General features: G+C 38.0%; 1 protein-coding gene across 8 annotated transcripts; it reads left to right on the top strand.

Annotated features, from left to right (window-relative positions):
* Positions 1 to 382: 382 nt before the first annotated feature.
* Positions 383 to 19,734, top strand: syt14b (synaptotagmin XIVb). Of its 8 annotated transcripts, none has more exons than XM_041975947.1 (10): positions 383 to 403; positions 5,504 to 5,548; positions 9,907 to 9,974; positions 11,107 to 12,072; positions 12,262 to 12,399; positions 14,531 to 14,784; positions 14,929 to 15,366; positions 15,508 to 15,688; positions 15,994 to 16,050; positions 16,966 to 19,734. In XM_041975947.1, exons 4-10 carry the CDS (start codon positions 11,133 to 11,135, stop codon positions 17,280 to 17,282), a joined length of 2,325 nt encoding a protein of 774 aa, XP_041831881.1. In that variant the 5' UTR covers positions 383 to 403; positions 5,504 to 5,548; positions 9,907 to 9,974; positions 11,107 to 11,132; the 3' UTR covers positions 17,283 to 19,734. The 8 variants fall into 8 exon arrangements, with proteins under 8 accessions (XP_041831881.1, XP_041831883.1, XP_041831878.1 ...); XM_041975949.1 differs by having other exon boundaries at positions 11,037 to 12,072; positions 14,534 to 14,784; XM_041975944.1 differs by having other exon boundaries at positions 11,037 to 12,072.
* Positions 19,735 to 19,945: the final 211 nt, after the last annotated feature.

Raw genomic sequence — 19,945 nt, 5'->3', positions numbered from 1 at the left:
GCCTCACATTTAATAAGGCTTTGTATGTTTTTATTAAGTAGAAAGTGGCATGAAAAGATAATAAACTAGCATAGCGAGGTTAACCAAATGTCTGGTTTAAAACTGAAAAAGAAAATTAGCATCACAGTACAATAAAAGAAAGACAAATAGCTTATCTCTTTGCCCTTGGAATATAAGGCTATACGCCTACTTGCTTATCTTATTTCACCACATGTTAATGAGACTTTTTCTTGTTAAAATACAAGATATTTAGAAAAAACATCTAAAAGTGCATCTCTTATTGAAACTTTAAATGCAAAATGTCTCGCACACAAACCACCCGCTGGCACGTGAATGACCTCCCTCCTCCGTCACAACCCCCACAGTTGGTAGAGTCCGGGACGGAGCATCATGGCGATTGACGGTAAGTCCTCAGTCTCAGGTATCAAGCTGGACTCGTTTTAAACTTTACTCGGGACAGAATAAGAAGAAATGTTTTATAAATGCAATGTAATATTAATTATCCGGTTTCTCTGTGATGCAGTACCGCAGAGACGGGACACAGCTAACTAGCAGCGCGTGGGTGTTGATGCTGAGGTGCGGGCACCCGCACTGATGCAGGACTGTAGTGATCCTTTCATGGGATGCGCACGTGAAGTGATGCGCAAGTAAACAGACTGTCCCAGGGGTTTAATTGGCTGAGTCACGTTAAGGGACGTGGTTAAAATCATTCATTACGGCACCTGTGAGTCCTCATCGATTAATGTAAACACATTAACACAAAATCGTAGCATGCTGCTTCTTAGCATCACATCACTACTACTTTGTTTAGCTGCTGTTAAGGAGCTACACCACACTGCGGATGAACAAGATGTTATATTATCAGTCAGAAAATGGTCCTTTTTAGTTTGAAAACACTCCGCATGTTGACTAATCGTCATTTCATAACCACGCGTGCCGTGGATCTTGTTTATACCTGTTCATGAGTCTAACAAACATGACTTATGCTGAGAGGTGTCTCTTCAGTATGTTGATAAAAGTGACCGGGACATTTACCTGGCACTGAGCAGCGGCGAAGTGTTGGCGCGTGCGTTGCCCTGTCGTGCTTTCAGTTTATTGAGCACACAGGGTCTGATGTCACGTGCAGCTCTTCGTGCTTTGACTTGCACTGAATTTATTAAGACCAGCAGTACCACACTATGGACAGCAGAGGTACGTAGGTTAAAAATGTGCTTCATTCATTAATCCAAAGTCTTACATATTATTTATTAGCTATGTGTGTGTGTGTGTGTGTGTGTGTGTGTGTGTGTCTTTCCATTCCTTCAAGAATAGTTTACTTAAGATGGCCCAATGTATGGCTTTAATCACTGTTGCATGAACACTTAAAAATCATTGATAAACAGGAAAAACTTGCTTTAAGTCCAAATCACAAGTTTTATCAGTGTTTCCTCTGCATTCTCTACTGTTTAGCGTTGCACAGTTGTCACGTGGTGTTTTTCTTCTTCTTTTTTTTTACTTTTAAATCCTCTTCCTAAAATGTAAACCCTTTGTGACAGACTAATATTATTACCCATGTAAGCAGTTGGTGAGATGATGCTGTATGATCAAGAACAATGTAGTGTTAAAGCAGAATATCATGTAGAGCATACATACATATATACATATTTTATTTAACTGTACTTGGGGATCTAAGGTTTACCCATGTAATGTACAATTTCTATTGAATATTTGTTCAGATTTGATTGTTTTTATTAGGGGTACACCCTCTGTAGGTATAACAAGATTTTTTTTTTAATTAAATCTACATTTACAAAGCAACTGAGAGCAAGAAGTGTAAAGGAGCATAAACAGGAAGCACAGAAGTACACCAAGTTACCTAGTAATCTGCTCAAGTACCCACAGCAGTTACAGCACTGAATGTAGTTCCTAGGTGTTTTTTGTTTGTTTGTTTTTTTTATGACCAGTTGCCAGAGAAAATGATGACTAGCAATCTGTTATTTCAATATTTTATTTTTTTAGATAATATTATTTTAATTGTAGCAAATTATATTTAGGAAAGATACATTTTTTTTCTGTTTAACTTATTATGACCTGCAGTTACATATTTCAATCTTTACCTTTTTCTATATTACAAAATGTCTGAATTTCTTCAACAAGTTTCAAGTTATGCAAAGATATAATTTTTTTAAAAAATATTGAAAAAATACAATAATGGTTAATAGTTTAAATTTAATAATTAAAATAGTAATAAAGTCTAGGGTTTAATTTGTCAGATGGTATTAGCTTCTGTACCAACCAGTTGCCTTTTGATATTAATTAAACTCTCTTGCCCCAGAAATATTTTTCTGAAAGACTGCCTTGTAAGAACAAGAAAAGGATGCTTAATCTTCATTACTGTTGCTTTTAGATGCCATGTTGTAAAGATACCTGTGATTGTAAGGGAAGCTGTGATAGTACATTAAAAACAGCTACATTTTAGCAAATAATTTTATGTCCCTTTATGTGCATTAGTCTAGATAGAGGCAGTCTGCCTCTCAGCTTTGGCATCAAACCAATGTCTCCAAACACCTCAAAAATCCAATCTGTGATATTAAGGAAGCAGCACACCAAACAACAATGTATTTCTCTACTGTTAAATACCTTATTGTATGAAAAAATTATTGTTTTAGTGATGTATTCAAATGCCTGTCCTCAAGTTTTGCACAAGCATGTCAATGACCTGTGTATTTGTTTGTTTAATCTAAAATCTGCATGATAATCAGAACACTGATTTAAAGGCTTCTTTCTTGAGTGAATGATGAACTTTTTTGTATTAAAAATCAAAGTGGTAATTACTGCATTTCTTATTATTTAATATTAACAGTATTATTCCCAATTGGAAAAATAGCCTCTGTATTTGGTTTCACTAGAGAGCAGTGGGCTGCCGTGTTTCGGTGCACAGGAAGCAGTTAGAAGGTTTTTTTTCATTATCATTTACACAAGTACACAGTGTTAAAATAATATAATAATTTCCTGTATGTGTTTATTATGAATTTTGTCTAGAATTTAAAGACTGTGCCTCCGTGCACCTTTAGATGCAGGTCTGACTCATCAGAAAACGCTTGTGCATCTAAAAAAAAAAACATAGTAGCATCATGGTAATGCTGTAGTCCATGGTTAGGTGGCATTAGCTCATGAACTAGTGTTGTCCTTCAGGTGGAAGGTTGCTGTGTTGATCTCCAATTCTTTAATTCATGTCAGAGTGTTCTTTGACATGAATTCCTTAGTTGTACATTGATTTAAGAAAAACAACTGCTAAATTAATGTTATGTAGTGTAGACTGTGAGATGGTAAGGTGTTTCTGTTGAGCAGCGTTCATGAGACATGAAAGAAGTCACAACCTGTGAATAGTAAAATGTTTAAACTATAACAATAAAGCCATAGATTTTATTTTATTTTTTTGTTTGTTTGTTTAATTAAAACTGCATTCTGTAAGCATAACCAAGTAGAGTCATTTAAATTGTAGCCCATTTTTTATAATGTTAGGAGAAACATGCAATTATTGCAAAAAAACAATGTGGAAGATGCATCTCAAACTAGCAATTTTTTGCACATTTGTGGCCAAACAAACATAACATATGCAAGATGTTGAAAGAGAGCATCACAATATAGGAGCACATAAAAAGATGCAGAATGTGGATGTGGTGGCAAATAGAATCCTAACCTGCATCTATAGAAGGAAATGTGTGAGGAGACTTAAAATGCTGACAAGGCTCTGGAACTAGACAGTTGGAAAACTCAATGAACTATAAAAACACAAGGCTCCTGAAGCCAAGAAGAAATGGAAAAATCCCAAAATTACATGAGTAAACAATAACAAGGATACACAATGTGAAATAATGACTAATGCACTGCAGGTGTGATAATAAGAAAATAGGACCAGTTGTGTAAGAAGAACAGAACAAATTCTTGAACAGCAAACACGAAAGCATAAGCAAATATCCATAAATCAAGATAAGCTTGAAGAAGAGCTCATGCAATACAAAGCATAGATATGAGAACTAAAGAATAACATAAAGCCAAAAACATAAAAATCCCCATAACCTGATGGAACACAGTAAGGAAAACATAGCAGTTATGTATTTTTCAGTCTTTTTTTATATGAAACTGAAATGTTTTTAGCTGTGGAGCAACATAACATTTTCATGTTGTTTCATATTACCAGAAAGGTATTAAAAGGTGTCCAGATATTGGATTTATAACTTTTTCCAAGCTCTTTGATTCTATGGTTGGTTCAGTTTTGTTTTATGCTGCTGGAATATGGGGCTTTAAGGATTCTCCGGAAAGTAATTCTATCCAGAGCCGAGCCCTGAGGTGTTTTCTTGGAGTGCATAAACTTATATCAAAGGCTGTTATAGAGGGGGACTCTGGATGGGAACCCTGCCTCGTAAAACAAAGATGTGAAATGGTTCGGCTCTGGAACCGATTAATTAGGATGTCTGATGATAGGATGACTAAAACGATCTTTAATTGGGACAGAGCCCACAATCATCCATGGCCCAGTGACATTTATGAAATATTATCCTCTTGTGTTCTGAGTCATATTTATAGTAATAACCTGCAGTGTAAGATAGATATTGGAAAGCAAAAGTTGTTTTACTTTCACAAGAGGAGGAGATTTGGATTAAACCCAAACTTAGAACATATGTTCAGATCAAAGAAGAATATTTTACATAATCTTACTTAACGCTGCATTTAGGGAGAGGTCAGAGGTCATTGTGTGCTCAATTAAGAGCTGGAACATTGCCCCTAGCGACTGAAGTAGGTAGGTTTAAAGGTATTCCGTTTATGTGTTTTATATGATCTGGAAGTTGTTGAAGATGAACTTCACTTTTTGTTTCATTGTCCTTTGTACGATGATATGAGGAAACTTCTGTTTGGAAAAGTACAAAAGAAGAAAGCTGACCTGTTTTGGATGACTGAATTTGACATGTTGAGTTGGTTATTCCAGGAGGAGGTTTATATGCCATATAGATTTATTGAGAAGGCCTGAAATTTAAGACAAAGAACACTGTATCCTACATGAGCACTCTATTTTCCTAACTGAAAATCCTGACCCATGTTGTTATTGATGTTTAAGTGGATGGTTATATGTATTTTGATTTTGGCCTTATGTTTCTTTTTTTTTTGGTGCATTTAGCCATCTTGGAAATGTTTTGATAGTGTCTTGTAAGCCCGTCGGGCTGGGCACATTCTGTGCATGGCACTGAAATAAATAAACCAAACCAAACCAAAACCAGATACCTTTGGATATGAGTGCCACTATGATTTTCCAAATCTGCATGGAAACACTAAAATAAAAATATTTCAGAATTGCCCACTGGTCCCAGTTGGTTTCAGCTAATAAGTTATATGTTTACTGATATGCACATCTGTCAGCTTAGTTAACCCGAGGGTAGAGCATATGTTTCTACAATGCATAAAACTTTAATTTTACTCTTTTAGCCTCTGACTCCCAACTTTTAATGTCTCTGTCTTCCAGCAGGGGGGAGGAACTGTGGTGCTCATGAGCTCATCTGTGCCAGACGAGGTAAGGCTGTGTTACAAGCAAACATGTCTCTGCAAATGTATCTCCACATGCTTATAGGAGCATGCTTGTGCACATTTTTATCTGGCTCGCTTGCATGATTTGTGCCGATTGGCATAGTCTCTATCTAAGATTTCAACTTTGTTATTATCTGTGAAGTTTTCCTGAAGTAGATACGGTTTTTACTTTTCCTTTTTTTTTTTTTTTTTTTTTATATACCTCAGAAAGCAGAATGTTTCTGCATGAATTATGCATGCCATATCAAGTGTTAGGTCCCCTCAGTAAAACAAGGCAACTGTATGTGCATGATTTATTTAGCATGGAGGTTTTGTTTCGTTTTTTAGATCCACATGTAACACCCAGATTACCTACAGGTTTTTAGACAAACATACACTTTTAGATAAATGGTGGTCCAAAAGCTTCAAATTATGCTATAGCATGAACAGGTAAAAAACAAATAAAGAGGTTATTTATCCTATCTAAGTCTGTAGAAATGTGCTCTAGTTATTACTTTACCTTGTTTTTCTTTAACAAAAACATTTCATGCAGACATGCTCACATTTCTCTGAGGCTATTATTAATTTCTGTTTTCATATTGTCTGGTTCAGTGGCTGCCTATTCACGTTTGTCAGGCAGTTGTTGCATTCATTACCTGGAAAAACAAGCTGATTGGATCCTCAGGCTCAGCTCAGAGTCCTGATTTCAACCTCAGTTCACAGCCTTCAAAAAATAGATTTATTCTGTTATGTTTTCTGTTACTGTAAGACTTACAAATTATACACACATACACTTTAAGGGGATGAAGAAGGGTTAAAGAGGAGTGTATAACAATCCACTTTAATATTTTCTGTGGCTAAAAAGAATATCAGACTCATAAAGAAGACTCATAAAAGAAAATGGGGATATGAACTGTTTCAAAGGCCAGCTTGCTACGCTGCTTCACCATTCACTGTATATTGATAGAGGCATCAGGTTACCTCAGTTGTTTAAATTATTCAGCTCTTGCTGACATTTACAGACCAGGACCATGTATGAAGTCTCCTCACATCCTGGTTTAAAGGGCCATAAGTTCGTGGTTTTCAACTGACAGGGGCTGCAGAGGTCATTCTGGCTCAATCAGCTCTACTGTTGATAATGAGAGTTGATGCATAAACCTGGCAACTGCTGGACCGGGCTGAATGAGAGGGATTGATTACATGTGGGACAACTTTGCTTCTTCCTTCTCTTTGGGTCATTTACCATCTACTTTTAAACAGCTGGCTTTAAAGAGGATATTTTTTTCGAACAAGGTAAGCTGTCACATTGCTCTGAAATGTACTTCACTTGCAGTTTTGGGGGATTTAGCATTCGTTATTTTGGGTCAGTGTGCAGCTGGGTGTGCTGATTTTCAAGCTGGCTACCATGCTAAGGCAAGTCTGTCCATAAGAAGTTCAGTTTGTCTTCACAAGGTTTCAGAAATTACGCCTCTGTGGTCCTCTTTCTTTCTAATTTTTTATGCTCAGGAAGACACCAGTTTACACTCTTTTAACCACATTAATCTGATGATGGCTGAACACCTGCTACAAGCAGACTTTTCACAACGTATGAGAAAATTGTGACCGATGCTTCTAAACACAAGACAGTGAATCCAAGTAATTGGTCTTGTCTGATTAACAAACCAAAGCATAATTAGATAATTAGTGAAGGTTAATCTACTCTGATTAACCAGCATCAACATTAATAGTGATTAAAAAAAATAATAGATTTTTATGTTTTTTTAGCCGAGATAAAAACTTAATTGAATGCAGATAATTTTTGCTTAGTTTCAAAATTTTCTTTTCTCCTATTTTTAATTATGTTAAATAGATTTTTCTTAAAAAAAGGAAACAAAAAATTTATTATTTAATATTGTAACCAATAAAAAAATGTGCATCAATGCTGCAGCGATAGAGTTATTATAGATGATTTTGGCCACATTAATCTTATAGCAAAATATAGAAATAACGATGGTTTGATTCACAACGTGGGAGGTGAACTTTTTTTTCCCCTCTATAAGTTATGATAGAGATGTCTGGCTCCACTGTCCTGTAGGTTTTAGATGTTTCCTTACTTCAACACACCTGACTCAAATTAAAGGCCAATGGTGCAGAACTTAACAAGCTGTTGGATCAAATTTAATTTGAATCAGGTGTGTTAGAGCAGCGAAACATCTAAAACCTGAGGTTGAAATCCCTCAATCAGACAATAACGATACCAAAATGAAGCATCCTTGCTTCCGAGCCATTATTTTAAACTTTAGTTAAAAAGAGACGACACAGATGTCTGTATTTGTTATGTAGCCAATCACTGAATTTTATGAGTTTAGACATTCTTCAGGATGTTTGCTAAGATCTAGGGTTGTAAGTAAGGCTAATTTATTTATATATTAGCACAATTCAGCAAATAAGGGCTTTGCAAAGAAACACATTAGAAAAAAAGTTAAGAAAAAGCAGAATAGAGCGAAAGGTTCCTTATTTATGGTGCTTGCAAAGTGAAAGCAGCTTCTACATGTTTAGAATCAAGTAAGCCTGCTTTGGATGACCGAAGATGCTCAGAAAGTTAATAATAGGATCTGTAATGTATTTTAGCTATAAACAATTTACTGTTTTATAAACCAGCAGCAGTGTTTTAAAATTAGTTCTTTGATGGACAAGAAGTCAGCGTTGATTGAAAGATAAAGAAGACAAAGAGGCAATATACTTTCAGGATGAATATGTCTTTGTTATGATGCCGTTGTGGCTCTAAACCTCTATCAGATCATAATACATGTGTGAACATTTTCTCTGCAAAGACCAACTCTGATAAAGTGAAGCAGAACAAATTTAAAGAGGTTTTAGTTCAGACAGTTCAAGTGGTCTCAGAAATGGCTATTTTGGCACAATTAGACATTATCTGTTCTTAATGTCCCCCATTTAGGGAACATCAGGTTTTAGAAGGTTAGATATCAGTGTCTAAAAGGGAAGGCCAAGATGCAGAGTCCCAGAGATGGGTTGCAATCTGAAATCTAACTAAGCTTATGAGCAGAAAATCCAAAACATGTAGGATGCAGGCAAAAGGCAAAAAGCCAATTAATTGAGAAATTTCCAAAACAAAAAAGGAAATTAACAAAAAATCTAAAAAGACACAAGTTTGCATGCACAGTAATTTCACACTCTGTCCACTCTGTGACAAAGACAAAGCAATGTAAACTGCATTTCATTAATTTAATTTATCATTAATCAGCATTTTATTAACTCAGTGAAGGCCATATTTGGAAGTGTTCTCATGTTACTTGTGTCATCTAGACACATATAGTAGTTTTATTACAGTCTGGCAATGCACACTGCTGCATTAAAAAACAAACCTTTGTCTCCACTGTTGCCATGTCTGTAATTAATTGTAGTAACTTTTTTTTTCCAGATTTAACATGTTGAAATCAAGTTAAACTATGATTTAAAAAATTCCCTTTTGGGAAAGGTGTTGAATTGTTGTTAGTTGAAAACATACACATGAGCCTTTAAGATAAAACAGTCATGTATTATTTTTTTATTTGCCCACATAGTTTTGGGATCAAGCTTTATCACGGCTGCATTGTGTGATTTAAGTGTTGAAGCAGACAGCTCCCACTTCATATCTCTAAACTTCGCCTGTGGTGTCCTTTATTTTAGCAGCTGCCCTTTCCATCGAGGCGTTTGATCTTTGGAAATGTCTTTCATGCTTCATCTTACTTCAGCTTCCCCTTTTCTTTAGCTATTAAACTGCAGCGTGTGTGCGTGGTAGTATTTGAAATGCTGGCCTAGTGTGGTTTCTCTGGCTTTATGGAATCTATTTCTCTGTTAGAAACTGTTCCTTTGAGCCTCTTATAAAAATAGCACAGGACTGCATAGTTACATGAAGTATGGTTGGCCTACATACAGCGCTGTAGATTATATCTATGCTTTTGAAGTGGAAGAAGCACTGAATGTTTAAAAGTACAACAGCTAATTCTACTCTGTTAAGAAGAAATTTAGGGAATTCTATTTAAATGTGAGATGCCTATCATCAAACAAAATTATTCCCGCTATCAAACTGGTTTGTTTGCTCCTTTTTTCTTCAGCTTGCAGCCATCTGTTTGTGTTTTTTATCTACAGGCATGGGATCATTTTCAAGATTAAATGGTTAACTTCTACGTTCCTCTGTAATCAGTATTACTGATGTTCTCCTAATTTTTTTTCTTTTCTCTCTTTGCTTGTCCTCCCATTTTTTCTCTTCTCCCTCTATTTTCATCTTTTTTTCCCCCTCTCAGTTTCTCCTGAGCTTCTGGGTGTCCTGTCTTCCATTGCAGCCTTCATGGCGTTGATGGCTCTGTTTTTTCTTTACCTCAGCAACAAACTGTCTGTGGAGAGTCCTGACAACCTGTCTCAACTCAGCGGCTATAAGGACAACCAGCAAGGTATTCAACACACTTCAGATTCTACACACAATTTAAAATAGTTATTGTCCTTCTTGTGTTAAATTATTCATAGGTTTTTGTGCATTTACTTGCTGTGTGCATGCCACACTTGGAGCCTTAAATATATTGCTGTATATGTTCTAGCCTACTATGATGTACCACTGCAACACTAAAAAACACTTCACTAAGTATAACACTAAGGTCTTAATGATTTGTAGTTGTTAGGGTTAATTTTTTCTGATGTGACAGCTGTATTTACTTCTTAGCTCTGAAGCCCAGATATTTTTGGATTTTTGTCTAAATGTATGTCAAATTAAGCAGTTTTGGGACTGCATGTAGCTCAACTGGGCGAGTGGCCACATGTATGGAGGCTACAGCTCCAAGTTTGAACAATAGAATTGAACACTGATGCCTTTAAAGTTGTTTTGCACAGATTATTTGTGTTTTTTAAGTGGACTCGTCATTGAAATCATGTGTCAATCAACTTGTGTGAAATGGTGATATTTAGTGACACAAACTGCAAATTGAAACCAAGTAACCTCTCTTCTGTCCTCAAATTGCACATGAAGGTCTCTGGAGCCAGTGTTATTTTTGCATATTATTATAAAAGACAGCTGTTTGCTTTTTCATGCTTGAATAATATTCAATAATAAAAATTAAATTGTATTTCTGCCAATAGATCCAACTAAATCCTATACTTCACTTGCAAGTTTAGTTCTTTACTCCTGGCTTCTGTAGAAGCTTCTGCTCTTTTTTCTTTCCTATTAATGGTCTGAAACCTTATCAATAATGGTGGCTCTTGTTTAGCCAGCGTAGGATGCATAAATAGAACAAAATGGAAAACACGCTTATGTTTGAAATGAGACCATTTTGTTGCTAGAAAGTATGTGTAAGGAAATATTTAGCATCAGCACTGAGAGGAGGCTGAATTTGTGATGATGTTTAGATTTTCTTTTGTCTTTCATTGTAGTACATTTTTTAAACCCATATTATGACTGAGCATCAGACACAAACACAGTGTTATCTTTATTATCACCATATTGGTGTTTATGTTCATCTCAGCATATGCTGTGATGCTGGCACCACACACATGACCGTGTCACTGCTTCTGATGAGCTAATCTAGCGGGCAGCGTGTGACAGGATCCCTGACTGAGAGATGGCCTTCTTCAAGAGCTTCCAGCCGACCCTCCCGTCTGTCAACATTTCTTCCATCTTGGATTCAGTCACCAGTCGTGTGGACGACCTGGCCAATGCTGTCAGTGATGTCACTTACGCTGTCAGTGACCAGCTGACTGAGCAGGTCACTACTATCATCAACAAGGTGCAGGAAGAGGAGGATGGGGAAGATGGCAGTGGTCAGGAGTCGGGTCAGGCCTCCACTGCACAAGAACGCAAAGCCAGTAATAAAAGCATGTGGCAAATGCATCGAGACTCAGATGCTGGTCAGGCAGGCTCGAAAAACAACCAAGCCAGTGAAACGACAGTGGGAGAGCACACCCAGAGCCAAATGGAGTGGGAATGGAGAGATGGATGCTGGCGAGTGAAAAAGACAGAAGATGAATTAGCAGAGGAAGAGAGGAAGAGGAAAGAGGCAAAGGAGGAACAGGAGAGGCGAGAACATAGAAGAAGAGAAAGGAGAGAGAAGCAGCTGGAGAAAGAAGCCAAGATTCAGAGAGACAAAAAAGAACCTGGAGAGCTGGAGCATGATGAGGCTGTTGAAACACCAGAGACGACAGACAACAGCGATGGACATGACAGAAAGGAAAAGGATGGCGACCAATTAGCTGCTCAGGAAGGTAGCGAAGAGCATGATAAAACCCCTCAATTACCAAATTGTGAAACTGAAGTCAGGATATTAAAAGAGAAAGAGCAACAAGAGGGAAAAGAGGAGGAAGAAATGGAGGATCGTGGTGAAAGAAAGACAGATGATGAGGAAGAGGCTGAGCTGTCTAAAACTTCTACAACAAAAAATAAGTCAGATAAGAAGAAAGGAAGGGGTTCAAAGGAGAATTCAAAAAAGTCTGAAAAAGCTTCCGATGTGGAGAAAAAGAAGGACAATGGCAAGAAAAGCAAGAAGAAAAAGAAAGGAAACCAAGGTTAGAGCGTGTGCTGCCTCTGCCAACCTCACTTTGTTCCTGTCATGCTTTCAACTTCCTACCCATAAACTCTCCAGAGTGATGCGTGCCTCTTCTTCTGGACATTTTCTTGCTTCTTAAAATATTGCACGTTACAGTTTGTGTTATGAATGTATCTTTTGAACTTGAGAATTCATGTGTCCTGTACAGATGGAGTCGTATCAGACAGCGAAGAGGAAAAAGACCCCGAGGCTGTGACCCAGCAGAAGTCAACGTCTGCATGGAGCAGCAAAAGCAAACAGTCCAGTGAGCAGGGAGGATACAGCAGCGAGGCCTCCAGTGAGCAGAGTGAGAGGATGCACATGTTCTCTACTCATGTTATGTAAAATCCTATTCAAGCAGGAGAATGAGAAATACATGCAAAAGGGAACATAAATATATTCACAAAATGAATTAGACATAATGAAAAGGGAATCATTAAAGACATAAACACAAAACATGAAGGCATTTAAGAATTCAGTGAATATATTATAAGATTTATTAATTATAAAAGCAGCAATCCTGTCTTTTTCTACATAGAGCTATTCTGTGTCCATCTGTCAAATGCATTGGCAAAGGCTTCAGGTTTCAAACTTTGTTGTTGCTTAAGTGGTTATGGATCATGTGGGGAGTTTCTGGTAAATTTCTTTTTTTTTCCAAATTAAAAATACATCTCCATTACAAGGAAAAAAATAAGCATTTTGTAATATATCCTTATTTGACTTGGAATAGAAGATCAATGCTCCCTGTAACTGAATATAAATGTGATCATGGCCTATCTATTACACTCAACACCTTACCATAGAGTATCTGTACGCAGGTGATTTATTAATGTATCTGACCCTGTTCTAAGATGTCTATATTATCCATGCTGTGAGGAAATTCTGGGCTTTTTCTGTGTGAAAGTTGAACTTTAGTAAAAGTGAATATTTTCCTGTCAAAGACCTGACTCATCAAATACAAGATGATGCTCTACTGTTCCAAATGTCTAAAAATGGCTTTACATACTTGGGCTTTAATATTACAAGTTACATGTAGGATCTTAAAACAAATCTTCTCTTTGCTATTTAAAAAAATCGAAATTAAATTTGAAGAAATGGAAACCACCTCATCTAACCAGGAAAGAAAGGGAACTGTATTAAAATTCATGTGCTCCCCAAATTTTTTTTTATCTAATTCAGTGTATTTGACTTTATCTTCCTAAATTTTTCTTTAACTTTCTTGATAAGGTTTTCATTAAACTTAAATGGGAGGGTAAGAAGCCAAATGTGGTTAAAATTGTTACAGAGGTCTAAAAGTAAAGGTGGCTTATCTTTTCCAGATGTTGTTATTATTACTGGGCCACAAATGTTAACTGGACTGGTGCCTCTTTCGAAGCTGCATCTTTCATCTCAACCTCTCTTGTAACTTCCTTCAGCATCATGATTCTACCTTTTGATACATCCCATCACCCTCTGGTTTGGATGAGCCTCATTCAACTCTAAAAGACTTATTTCACAGAATTATTATCACAGAATAAATAACTGTATAACCACTTTTAAAAAAAACTTGCAAAGATCAGAGCTGAATGGGTGGATATGTCGGGGGAGGAATAAAAATTAGAAGAGGACATTTGGGACAATGATCTACTATGAATAAATGGCAGCACTTCCTGTGCTTAATGAAGAATAACATGATTCAAAATGCTAAATTGCATCCACTACTTGAAAGTAAAGCTGGCTAAAATGTATCCTAACACAGATGCTAGCTGTGATGAAACACTCCTGCCAACTTAACCCACATATCTTCTGGGTATGTCCAGCTCTGACAACCTACAAGTCTAGGATTTTTAAAACATTGTCTGGGTCTGCTGGATCATATTTGGTACATAGATAGAAGACACAATTAGACTAAGTATAAAATCATAATTGCTTTTACAACACTGCTTGCATGTAGAAGGATATTATTACACTGGTTATTATTAGAAAATATTGACATTGTTCCAAGCACCCTGTTCTTAGTGTTTATGCACATGCCTTGTACCACTGGTTCTCAATACAAATTCATTAGAAAAAACAAATAAATAAAAGTGATTGTGCATGAGATTGTCATACAAAGCCAAGCTAACTAGCTAATGGGGTTAGCTCCTACTATATAGTCAGCTAACTACTGGAAAGAAAAAAAAAACATCATTGTTATTCTATAAATTAAATAAATTTATTAATGGAGCTGATAATGCATTGATATATAAAAGAACACAAATGTCCAACATTCTTCAAATGTTAGACATTTGTCAGATATTGAAAGTTGTGTCTCCAGCACAGTTTAAGAGGTTTATCCTGACTTTGTGGTGACTCTGTGCTGCATTACTGATAAGTATCTCTTCAGAGTACACTAAGTCTCCAGTAACTCCATCTCATATTTCTCATTCTGTATTACTCTTTGTTGCTGTCATTGACAGCAGCCACCAGCATCCAGAGGATAAAGAACGACTCTTCCTTCAACGAGCTGCAGCCTCCTCCTTACCAAGATGAGGGCTCAGGGGCGCGCACATCCTCTCGTTCCCACTCAGAGCGAAGAACCAGGAGGGCGTCGTCCCCACAGCACTGTGACAGCGCCTGCTGCTCCAGTGAGGACCAGGACACTGAGAGCTACCTCAACAAAGGCTGCGAGGAGGACATTCCCAGTGACAGCACCGCAGTTCTTGGTCCAGAGGTGAGCACGGAGTTGTTCTCCTTTCTTCATTTTTAAAGCTTTGTTACCATGTAGTCTGATAGAAGCATCACTTTAGAAAGTGCAAAAAATGTGTTGCCCCTGCAGAAGCTAATACAAACTGTATTTGCTTCTTTATGCACTCAGGATGGTTGTGGTCTTCAGCTTCCTGCAGTCTATGAGCCCGAGCCCCTTGCCAAATATGGCACGCTGGATGTTGCTTTTGAGTATGACTCAAGTGAACAGTGGTTGGCCGTCACGGTCACTGCTGCAACTGACATACCTGCACTCAAACAGACAGGAAACATCTCGTGGCAGGTTCACCTTGTACTCCTGCCCACCAAGAAGCAACGGGCCAAAACGGGCGTGCAGAAGGGCCCGTGTCCTGTCTTTACAGAAACATTCAAATTTTCCAGAGTGGAACAAGAAGCCCTGGGGGACTACGCCGTTCGCTTCCGCCTGTACAGCATCAGACGAATGAAAAAGGAGAAGGTCCTGGGAGAGAAAGTGTTCTACCTGACTAAACTCAACCTGCAGGGGAAGATCGCTCTACCTGTCACCCTGGAGCCCGGCTCTGAACTCACAGTGAGAACATTTTGTGAATTTATATCTTTCATTTTGCTGAGTACAGTTCCAGTAGACATATTTCTTTAACTTTCACTTGCACTTTAAACAATTCTACCTGCATTTTTTTTTTCTGTTTTTTTTTTTTTTTTGTCTTGCAAGGGTTGCGGCTCTTTGGTGAGTGTGTCTCGCAGTGCGGGAGCTCTGTCCTACCGATCGACTGAAGACTCATCCTTGCCAGAGATCCTGCTGGGCCTCATCTATAACTCTGCCACAGGACGCCTGTCAGCTGAGGTTATCAAGGGAAGCCACTTTAAAACCACTGCCTCTGATAAACCTGTCAGTAAGTACAAAAACTCTCAGCTTTGGATTCTTTGTTTTTGCACTAATTTACTACAAATTTTCTCACTTTTAAGACCCTATCCTCTATCTGTGCTGATACATCAGGCCTTTGTTTTGGCAAAGCATTTAACAGACTGAAAGGTCTCCTGGGAACAGTACCAACTTTTTAATAGCCATGATGCTAAACCAACAGTTGTATGTCACAGTTCACTTGAAAGCTGATCTTCCGGTGTATATCGCTCTCTTTAAACTGTTTTACTTTCCTCTTTCCAACTTTGTGTGTGCCGTGGTGTGTGTCCACTACAGACGGTCTGTTTTGTTGTGTGAAACACTTTGTGGGGGGGCAGCTGTATATCATGAGAGGTAAGACAAAAGTGAATTAAAAATAGCCTTTGTTTCAACACTAAGCCGAATTGTTTGCCTATGTTTTACGTGTTTCATCCAAAAAACCAAAACAACTAAATTTAGTTCTATAAAAGCATTAACTCATTTATATGTTCACTTTCACTTATTCATTTTGTAATGATATTAAAATGGAAACCTTGTTTGACATTTATAATTCAAACTTGAAATTTATTGTCACTGATTTTTTTTTATAGTGTGGGTTTTAAAGACATTTTTATTTCTTCTTATACCTGCTTGAATAGTTTAATTTTGTCCTCAAATTGAAAATCTGTTGCATTTGTTAATACTTCATATTTGTTTCCATCAAGTTCTCACTGTCATTTCAAATGACTACCCTTTCATGTTCCTGTCATCACATTATATTTCATAGTCTTTATTTTGAGAAATCAGTTTTTGGAATTTTCAGATTTTTTAAAAATAAATTTTATGTGCGGTGCTCATAGAATTCCATGCTTGTCTTAAAGGAGGAATACTCCAGGTGAAAAATTACCTTGACATGTCCCCAGCTGATAATTGACATAAAAGCCATTCATTTTTGTAAATCTAATTTATTGAAATTTCATTTTAAAATATGCTAAAAAGATTATTTTAGGTTAAAACTAGATTTGCATATATAGAAAAAAAACTGTAAACATTGGAAAAAGTGAGAATCTTTGCATTTTGTTGGTGTGGTACATTTCTATCATTTCTATATAGCTAATAAAAACATTTAAAGGCTAATATATATATATAGTATGTTAGTCATTGAAGTGCAGATTACTGTCGGATAAAAAAAAAAAAAAGCTAATAAGAACCTTTTCTGCTCATATTTGCTGTAGTACTCATTTCCAACCATTTGATGGCACTGCCTCACTTCTCTCCTCCTCCTCCCAGATACCTATGTGAAGCTGACCATGCTGGACTCCAAAGGAAAGGAGATGTCTAAGTGCAAGACGGCCGTCTGCCGTGGCCAGCCCAACCCCACATACAAGGAGACATTTGTGTTCCAGGTGGCGCTTTTCCAGCTGTCTGAGGTGTCGCTGGTGTTGTCAGTGTTCTGCCGGCGGAGCAGCATGAAGCCCAGGGAGAAGCTGGGCTGGGTCTCCCTGGGCCTTAACAGCACCAGCGAGGAGCAGCAGGCCCACTGGACAGAGATGAGGGAGGCAGAGGGACAGCAGGTCTGCCATTGGCATACCCTCACCGACACATAGGAGAAGATTTCTGAGGACTGGACCTACAGTTCTAGCCTTCTCTTAGCTTTAAGAGCTTTGGGAGAGCAAGGCAGCACCTTGTGCGATGTGTGTTCTTGTGTGTGTTGCGTTCAGGTGTGAGGATGGACATTGCTTTCCAGTCTTCACTGCCACACTGCCAGGCTGCATGGATGCCCCTTTAATCTGCTTCTTTTCTCTGAAGGCAGGCAGGCTGACTTCGTGGATAGGGGTGTAAAACTCCAGCTACAGCCTTTTTACTGACACTGAAAATCACTGACACTTTCATGACTGAACTAACCCAGCTCAGAAAGAAAAAGCTTCTTTTTCTAGTGACTCTGCCCACAGCAAAATTTGCATGTCTACGAACTGTTTACAAATCACACTTCCAAATAATTGTCGTCATTCAATCCTGGACCAAAGAACTCGGTCCAGAACTGACAGATTATTTCCTCTGAGCTTTAGCTGCCACCAGCATACCAGACATTTCTCTATCAGTTGTAGCCACTGACAAGAGAGAATTCAATGAGAGGACTGTTACAAACGGCCTACAACATGCTGCAACTGTGCTAAAAAGCTATGCTTTGTACTGTGTTTACATGCACATAACATTATGCAAGATCTTTTCATTGGTCTCCCCTTTCATGTTCTTGGAGTGTCAGTCATGACCTATCAGGACTATGGGTTTTCCACAAAGACAGATGTTTTATTTTCTATTGTGGTCTTGCATAATTGAGTACCTATGCATCTGACACCACTTTAAACAAGAGGAATGCACTTTTTTCTTGTGCTTGCAGAGTCTCTTATAGAATGGACAAAGCTCTGCATGCCCTCAGTATCAGAGAACAGCTTCCTTTACTGTGTAACACTGATGGGACCCGTTTCACCATTCAGCCTTCTGACAACTCAGCCATGTTCATTCATGTAGAAACACGGTGCTTCCCGCTGAGGAGGAATATGCAAAAGCCTGCACAGCCCGATAAACTCTCCATAGTCTCTGAGGCAGTTTCGATGACAGCCTCAGCTGTGTTTGTTGTGAAGGGAGGTGGGGTGGGGAAACAAAGTTACAGTAACGAGAGATCTTATTTTTTTTCAGATTTAAAGGGAATGGAAAATATATAAATAAAAAATGTATATATATTGTCTACTGCTGTGAGGAATCTGCTTACACCTGCAAGTCTTATTCTGGGACAATGCCAAGTCTAAATTCTGATCTGTCAGAGAAGCTATGAGTCAGAAAATCCCCCCAGAGGACAACCCAAGCCACACCCTTGTTTGAGTGTCTTAAATGCAACCCTCTCCCCTATACTAGCTGAATGAAGCTGAGAGGCGTGGGGTGCAATTTTTGTTCTCTTCATCCAAATGATGTCAGATTTTGAAGCCTTCATCTGGGTTGGTAAGTTGGAGGGGTGCTACAGTCACACCTCGTTCCTTCAGCTTCTCCAGCTGTGACAAATTCCAGCGAAGGTTCTTAATGAGAGATGATTTTGCAGGAAATATTCAAACCAGATGTCCAGATAGTTTCTTTTCTTTTCTAGCAGAAAGGAAACAGCCTCTGGAGTGCTTTTTATCAGAAATGCAGCTTTTGTTTTCAGCACAGTTTGTGCTAAAACCAGCACTTCATTTGTAACTTTTGAGAAGGAAGCTGAGACACTTCAGGGAAAACGCCTGTTCACTTTCTTGCTGAGAGTTAGCTTTATTGTCTGTAATTAGAGCCAGTAGCTGGTTAATTTAGTGAAGCCCAATAGCACTGCAAAAAAACAAAACAAAAAACATAAGTTTCTCTCTCTTCTCTTCAATAGACGAATATGAACTGGATTATTTCTTGAATAGGACTTGGACCATGGTAGAGCGTCCATTAAATGTCACTAAACACTTAAAACTATACCTCTTGTAAACTGGCTAATTGTTATTTTTCCCCCACTGATTATACAAGTTTCAGTCTGTTAGTTTGAGATATTTGGATGTGAAGGTAGATCATTGAAAAGCAGAAGCTCTTTATGTCTTGGAGCTCTAATTTGAGACTAATCCAAGTCTGGCTGCAGCTTTGTGCAAATTGGTATGAATCTAAAATTAACTCTGTTAGAGAGGCGTTTTCAAGACATACCAACCATGAAAACTGCTAGTTAAAGAAGTGCATAAATGTATTTGCAACTTCAGGAATACTTTTTAAAAAAAGAAGATGGCTACAAGAATGATGACATGACACAGATTTTTATTTTTTTTTAACAACGTTGAGAGATTTTATTTCCATTCGTCTGGCCTTCAATGGTATGTTTGACGCTGTCATCGCTCATTAGTCTGCTACAGCACAAACAGCATTCGCAGACGGCTGGAGCTTCGCCCACAGTTGCGAACAGACATAGGAGCACATATTTTCACAACTCTAAACACCTTGCAGACTGACTGCAGCCTTTAAATTTGTTCTGCTCCAAGCCACAGAAAACCAGCTGTGCCACAGATCCTGGAGGGGTGGGGTGGGGGGGACCACAGGTATGAGAGGGAAAACCAGTTGACCCAAACTGAGCCCTGAGGACTTGTTTAGAGTCCAACAGGCAATTATGAGGCCCCAGGAGCCACAGTAAAAAGCGCACAGAGGTGAGGATGTTGGGGAGTCAGACTGGTTTTTCAAGTTTGATGCAGCAAAAAAAAAAAAAAAAAAAAAA

This window comes from Melanotaenia boesemani, chromosome 22, assembly GCF_017639745.1.
Source record: "Melanotaenia boesemani isolate fMelBoe1 chromosome 22, fMelBoe1.pri, whole genome shotgun sequence".
Taxonomy (NCBI): Eukaryota; Metazoa; Chordata; class Actinopteri; order Atheriniformes; family Melanotaeniidae; genus Melanotaenia; species Melanotaenia boesemani.
The sequence above is the reverse complement of the archived record's forward strand: the minus strand, read 5'-3'. Positions and strand labels throughout refer to the sequence as shown.